A 7,309-nucleotide genomic window follows, 5' to 3' on the forward strand; every position below is an offset into this window, starting at 1 on the left:
AAATGTCACCTTGTTCCTTCCTTTCCAAATTCAGATTGATAGGCAAAAAAAAGAGTAAGAATTAGATCTTTGAATCATGACTTTAAGACCTTTCTCTTCCAGGGACAGTTATTTCCTTCCTGTTTGCCCTCTTTTGTGTCCTGAAAACTTGGCTGGGCAAGAGTAAGGTTGGGAGCCCCCAAAATATGGCCAGGCAGAAACATGAGTTGCCTCAGTTTATCTTTTAACAGGAGGGGGGGGAGGGAGAGAGGGAGGGAGAGAGGAGAGAGAGCACAGAACCATCAGAAGCAAGCGAGGGAATCTGGGTTTCTGTATTGCTTTTGCCTATAATTTCCAAACCTTTTATCTCCAGACCTGTGAAATGGTCCAATTAGACATGACTCTTTCCAGCACTCAGTAATTCAAATTCTGCTTACCATGGCAAAGTTTCCTAATATTAGGGGTGCCCTTCAAGTGTCCTCGAGTGTCAAGGACACGATGCTGGAAGCCATCTTACATCCATAACCTCTGTTAGCATGCAGTCTGGTGAGTTGTTCGGGCTTGTTTGGTCGAGTCACTTGGCAGACCACAGCATCCCCTAGTGGTCAGATGTAAACTTCAGGATGTGTATTCTGAATATCACAACAAATTAGCCTCAACTTTCATGTCAGTGTTTTGCAGGTGTGGGGCAGATTTTGACTGGCTATTTCTTGTTTGATGGATCATCTATTCCCCCCTATATATCAGGTCACCTGATGCATCTCAGGCTGTGTTAGCCCTCTGTCCCTTTCTCCATTCTAGGTTAGTTCTCTAGATGAGCTCAGGAATTTAAGTTGCTTTTTCTTTTCTTTTTCAGTAATTATTGGTATTTTCTTCTTTTGGATGTGACTATTTGTACCTTATCTGCAGCCTCTGAATATAAACACGTAGGCTTTTTCATATGAGGATCTTACCTAAAGTTCCCACAGAAGGAACAGACAAGGAGTAACCCACCAGAGGGGATTGTGCTTTAGATGGAGAAGCACTGGATTTGGAGTCAGCCCGGATGACAAGCATAACTCTCCCATCTCACTTGCTGGTGGTATTAGTCAATACTTCACTTTCCGAAGTGTGCTCACAAGATAAGGGTAACCTTACAGGGTTATTGTGGCTCGCATGGGAATACACACCATCCTCATATTCAGTTCATGTGGTCTGTGGTCCCTTCCTCACCAGATCATCTCTTGGGGATAGTTTGGGGGTAACAGACACTATTCCTCAAATTAATTCAGAATCAGGCTTTTGTTTTCCCTCTGGTGATCTCAGCACAAACCCCTCAGGCCCTAGGACCTGTGTCTCTAAGTCAAGTTCTCTGAAGTCCTCCATCCGAACCTCAGGTGCCAGGGAGAATGGAGAGCTATATATCGCTGGTCCTTGGCTCAGTCACTGATGGGGAATTAATTACCTCTGCTGAGGAGGGATTAAGGCTGAACACAGAGGCTGCCTCCATAGTATAGTTGAGAAAATGTAGCTTTTTTTGTGTGTGTCCTCAATGATTCAGAACCTCTTTGAGAAAATCATGTCTCACCTGAAATCTACACTCCAAGATGGAGGGACTCTTAAGACTAAATTGTTCTCTACCAGATAGGCAGCTCTTTGAAATCTTACCTATGTGTACTTGGAGCTGTGGCAGGCACAACAGATGCTCAATTAAGTCCCCCTCAAACCTCAAGGAATCATTTCAGTAGGGAAAGGTGATGGGTAATATGTTTCTGGACTAGTTTTCCAACTGTTCCTGAAAATGCTAGTCTGATACTAAATGTATTGATGGTCAGCTGTGTCCTATCACTTAATAGCTGCAGTCACATGTCCTGAGAGAGAGTCCTCAGAACGTGAGGAAGGTGGGGAAGGAAAATACACAGTGAAGGAAACCCTGTCTGAAAGTACAGGATTGCTGGATTTTATAAATTTAGCCCTCTGTCCCCACCCCAATCAAACATGCCTTTGAAAATAAAGCCTATGGGAAGCATAGGAAGTACTTTGATGCATTTTATTCAACAATTAGGCCAGCCAGACATCTTGGTGGTTTTACAGGATTTCACAGTCTTGCTTCTCAGCAAGGCCCATATTTTTTAATGAGGACAGGAATCTTGCGTCTCCTGTGGAAGAGATTGAAAAAAAATTTAGCTTAAATTTTGCTGACAAAAAAAAATGTAACTATGGGAGAAAAACAATGAAACAAGTTTAACTTTACTTAAAGTATTTTTTAATTAATTGATTTTAGAAAGAGAGAAAGGAAGGAGGGAAGAAGGGATAGAGAAAAAGAGACAGACACACCACTTTGTTGCACTACTTATTTATATGTTCACTGGTTGCTTGTACATGCCCTGGCCAGAGATCGAACCCACAAACACGGTGTATCAGGATGACATGAAACTCTAACCAACTGAGCTACCTGGAAGAGTCTGAGATTTATCCCCATTTCTATTCCTTTCATTCTCATGTTCATTCACTCATTCATTCATTCATTCATTTATTCATCGTATATTGATTGACTATTACATACACTAGGGATATAACAGAAAGAAAAAAGGTCTGGCTTTACAGATCTACTGGGGCATTACAGTCAACCTCTGAAATTAATCTCGAATCCATCGCTGCCTCTGTTGCTCCTGATGTCATTGTCCTAACCCCCATGTTTCCAGGTTGCTGCCTGGGCTACTGCAGGCCCTTCTGACTGACTGATCTTTTCCCTTGGAAGTCTGGGGATTCATATTTGTGAGATCTCACAAAAGGAGGTCATCTCTCTATTCTGTGTGATGCCTGCCAGGTCTGAGCATGCTCACCTGCAGTACAATTTTTCTGCCTTCCACCACCTTTCAGAAACCAGTTTCCTCTCCTCTAAGCTAAATATTTCTAAGTCCTTTAAATGCTCCTTGTGAGATTGTTCCCAAATCTCTCATTTTTCTATCCAGCCTTTCCTTGAATATACTTTTTTCCTAAATTTTAATTTTTCAGTTTTTTTTAAGATTTTATTTATTTATTTTTAGAGAGGGAAGGGAGGGAGAAAGAGAGAGAGAGAGAGAGAGAGAGAGAGAGAGAGAGAGAGAAAGGGAGAGAAACATCAGTGTGCAGTTGCTGGGGGCCGTGGCCTGCAACCCAGGCATGTGCCCTGACTGGGAATTGAACCTGTGATGCTTTGGTTCGCAGCGCACGTTCAATCCACTGAGCTATGTCAGCCAGGGCTTTTGAATATACTGTCTTATACAATTTCCTCCATTTCTCTATTACTTGAGGACATCTGACTCTTTTGTATCTGTATGCATGTATTTATCTGGACACCTTGCTGATTTTTTGTTTTAAGGGTTTTGATGCTTTCTTGTTTCATAATTATTGATCACTCATAATACTTCTTTCTGAGTTAACATGTACAAGCACAAATATCTAAACAGAGCACTCAAGCTCACATCTTTTCTCTAGCTGTCCAGTATAGTAGACACGATCCACATAGAGCTATTTGAATTTAATCAGTTAAAGCTAACTGATATTAAAATTCAGTTTCTCGGTTGTATTACGCATGTTTTAAGTGCTGGTGGCATAGCTAGTGGTTAATAATTATGAAACAACATAGCCCAGATGGAGAGCATTGCTGTCACTGTAGAAAGTTCTACTGAAGGGCACTGAAAAGAATTCGCCAGTACACAGTCCCAAAGAAGACATAGAAGGCATAGGAAAAAGGTCCTTACTGAGTCTATCTGTCAAGCACGTAACCACCAAGGAGATAAAAGCCCCTGGTTGTCTATCCATCACAAAACCCAACAACTAGGTGTTAAGTTGTTAAATATGCAATGCATTTGTCTGGTGCTTTCAAGGGGCAATAGGGAGAGAAGGCAACACAGTACGTTGGAAAAGATGTTGCATTTGGGAAAGCCACATTTTCTCCGTAGACCTGTTTTTTTTTTACCTGAAAAAGTACAGGAAGGGAAGTTACATTTTCTGACAATCCAATGTTCCTCCCATATTATGTATATTTTGTTAAAGAATAGAGGGAACAAGCAGGATGGGTGGGTTTTAAAGGCTAAGGGATAGGGTGGGCGTCCCAGCTCCGTGCTCATGCTTTCCCAGCATGTGCCACTAAATACTAACCTCTTTGGTCTTGGCACTTGGAAATTTCTCAAGTCTCAAGGCTGTTCTATTGCTTTCTCCTCCCCTTGGATGGAAATATGTTGTTTGACCTCAATGTCAACAACATGGGTCATGAGAAAATTAACGGGTGGTTTCAACTTCCTCTTACAAGTCTTCAACGTGGAAATAAATTCACCACGAAACCCATACCTAATGTTTTGGAACTAAAACTTTAGGATATTAAGTATGTCTCCCCGAGGACCTGTTTCCAGAATCCTTGTTAAACATTGAGAACTTTCTGAAAGGATTTAAAGCAGACCAAGAAGAGGGTGCGTATTATGATAAGGAGTTTGTCCAGTGGAATAATAGAAATGTATGTAGTCACGTGAGCCTGAATCAGTCTTAATATCAGATCAGTTCCAGAACACCTGGGTTTTCTGGGCCACCTGTGGGATCTCTTTTGTTTTGATCATTTTACACCATTATTTAACCTGGAATACTTTCCTCATGCTGCCAAAATTCAGAGCCCTGTTTAAGTAACATACTTTCCATAAATCCCTTCTTGACCCTTTCAGTAAGAAAGACAGAAATCCCTGTCTTTTCTCCACTCCTATAGCAGTTTGCTCACAGCTCACTTGGTAGCATTTGTCACGCGTGGCAAGAAGTGCCTTTATTTGTGCCCGTGACCTATTTCCTCCGAGTCACAAGCACGAGAAGAGCCAGGGAGACTAGCACAAGGCTCGGCACATGTTCAGTGCTCAGCAGCTGAGTGAGACGGAAAGTCTGTGGCAAATCTCACTCTGCGTGCTGGGCCTGGTTCCCGCCACCAGCCCATTGTCACTTCAGAAAATGAGTTTCCTTGAGGCTGGCCGATATGTCCATGCATAAAAGAGTTATAAAAGTAGGTTTGGGTCACCCAATCTATATAATTCGTATTTCCATGTGTGAGGTTTTAGTAAACACGATCATGACTATCACCTAGAATGGTATTTTAAATTTAAGGGTATTTTAGGTGGATGAGCTTTTTTAAAAATCCAGGCTTTCTACTGTTTTTCTATAAAAGCATGGGGTTTTTTCCTTATCATACAAGGGATTTTTTAATTCATGAGAGAACTATTCAAACACGTTCCCTCCTCTGTTTTATTGCCCGTATCTCGTTTTATCTTACACCCTGTTATTAATTCCTGCCTCTCTTTTGTTCATTTTTTCCTCCTTATCTCTCTCCTTCTTTATGGCATAAAGCCTTCAAACGTCCAAATCCTAGCAGGCATAATTAGTTGTTTGGACTTTGCTGCTGTCAGAGCACTGTGCTCATACTTCCACTGGCCACACTGTGTTAGCGTTGAGTGTGAGCAAATTGAGAGACAGAACATGCTGGATTTTCTTCTGCATCTCGCAGATCCTTGGTCTGGTACCTGACTTTAAAGCCTGGTGGCAAGAGCGAGGATTAGGTCCCAGGTCTGCCACTTGCTGCCGGGTGACCTTGAGCAAGTTACACAGAGTAATTGAGTTTCAGTTCCTTCATCTGTATAAAGGGCTTGGTGTTATTTAGTTCTTCGGCTCTTAGTGAATATTAAGTGCCTTGCACAATGCTTGACACAATAAATATTATTTTCTGTCAACACACACTCCTCTCTATATAATCACATGAGATATATAATTAGGAGAAAAAAAGGTTGAGAATTATTTTTGGGAAAACGAGATGTCTTGTCTCTCTTGTGGTAAGATGGATGATATTGGCATGTTGATGGGGGGCTTCAAGGGGTAAGATGTGAACATTGGAAGACAACAAGCTTAAAATATATTTTGAAAGACATTTAAGTCTCTACTCACTTGTTTTCCATGCATAACTCGCATTCATTGGAGTAAGTGTGTCCATCAGTCCCACAGATGGGGTTATAGTTTCTGGTACACCCACTCACTTCATGGTTACACTTAGCCTAAAAGTGAGATTAAACAGAATCATCTCCCATTCTTTGAGTTTACAGCAAAAGGAGGAATTCATGCTCCTCACCTGCGCCTCAGGCTGAGCTGAAGGGTGACCCCTGGCCTGTGCTTTGGTCGGAGCAAACAGTTCCAGCCTGAGAAATAAGAGACTACAAAATTGTCTTTACCTGTGTTCCTGGGACTTCAGCCCTCGCGTGACCTAGAAAACATGAATCAGGCATGTGAAGGTGGGTCCTGGGTGGGAGAAGCTACTTCTATTCTCTTCCGAATTCCCTGCTTCCATTCAGGACTGGGGCTCCTCCACTGGCCTTTCCACACCCCACTCCTTCTTCCTCCTGTTTTGTCTCAAGGGCATCGCGTTGGTGTCCCCTCACTCTCTGCCTGCTGAAACCGCCGAAAAGCAAGCAAAAATTTGACGATGACCAAAGTATCTCAATTTGATTTTTCAGAAAAGTCGGCCCATTTCCTTGAAAACAGAAATGATGTGTTTACTGCTCGAAATGAGCAGATAACCTTCCGAGTGCTCACTGACAGCCCCACGGGCAGTTGCTTAGGCCTCTGACCTCACTATTAGTGATATGGGAAGTGTAAGTGTCTTTACCTCAGTTTACCAGTGAAGTTTACACAGTTAGCTGTGAAAACAGTTACAACTAGCAGCAGCCAGGTAACCAGGTCCTCTGACACAAAACTAAGTTTCCCAATTACATTTAAGTCTCCTTTTGTAAGCAAGTTTAAACATTGTTTTCCTTATTTTACATTAAAAGTCCTCTTTCTATCATTCTTATCCACTGATCTTATCTCATCCCACTGGGACCAAAATTTCTGTTCAAGACTAGACTCTGTCTAAGTCTAGAAGGTAATGTGCCTGGTCAAGCAACAGGTGAAAAGGTTAAATCAGAAAAGTATGCAAAGACACCTACCAGATAAACTCAGCATGGCCAAGGCACTGAGGAGAAAGAGGGCTGTTACCTTCATGGCTAAAGTGTTGTGTCCGGAGCTCAGCTGAAAACCACAGTGAAGTTACCACTTCTCTTCGGAACGTTTGGGCTGGACGGGTTATATAGGCAGGTTGGCTCCACCTGCTGCCCCACATCACAGACCTCCTTGGTTACTGATTGACTTCGAAGTGCAGCCTGGCCCCCAGGTTTGGGTGATGTCACCTGTGTAAGACAGGAGGAAGGGATGCCATGGGCCCGGAAGGTGCAAGGCCAAGGTTCTGTCAGGACAAGGGTTCTGGTGCTTAGTGAGCTGGCTCCCCCCCTAGCCTGCTCTGGGATTG

General features: G+C 42.6%; 1 protein-coding gene across 1 annotated transcript; it reads right to left on the reverse strand.

The window, feature by feature from the left end:
- Nucleotides 1-1,993: 1,993 nt before the first annotated feature.
- SPINK1 (serine peptidase inhibitor Kazal type 1) lies at nucleotides 1,994-7,073 on the reverse strand. Its single transcript, XM_036014194.1, has 4 exons — nucleotides 6,951-7,073; nucleotides 6,198-6,229; nucleotides 5,917-6,023; nucleotides 1,994-2,117 (listed from the first exon to the last, which is right to left on the reverse strand). The coding sequence occupies exons 1-4, from the start codon at nucleotides 7,003-7,005 to the stop codon at nucleotides 2,072-2,074; spliced, it is 240 nt and encodes a 79-aa protein (XP_035870087.1). The 5' UTR covers nucleotides 7,006-7,073; the 3' UTR covers nucleotides 1,994-2,071.
- Between the last annotated feature and the right edge of the window lie 236 nt (nucleotides 7,074-7,309).

Source organism: Phyllostomus discolor, chromosome 13 (assembly GCF_004126475.2).
Source record: "Phyllostomus discolor isolate MPI-MPIP mPhyDis1 chromosome 13, mPhyDis1.pri.v3, whole genome shotgun sequence".
Lineage (NCBI taxonomy): Eukaryota > Metazoa > Chordata > Mammalia > Chiroptera > Phyllostomidae > Phyllostomus > Phyllostomus discolor.

Bases quoted from the DNA above. Each gene is read 5' to 3' on its own strand.
- SPINK1 (XM_036014194.1), bottom strand. From the start codon at position 7,005: ATGAAGGTAACAGCCCTCTTTCTCCTCAGTGCCTTGGCCATGCTGAGT. The intron at 6,024-6,197 runs GTAAAGACAATT...TCTCACTTTTAG, and splicing joins CTGAAGTCCCAGGAACACAG to GCTAAGTGTAACCATGAAGT. The intron at 2,118-5,916 runs GTGAGTAGAGAC...TCTCTTCCACAG, and splicing joins GAGTTATGCATGGAAAACAA to GAGACGCAAGATTCCTGTCC.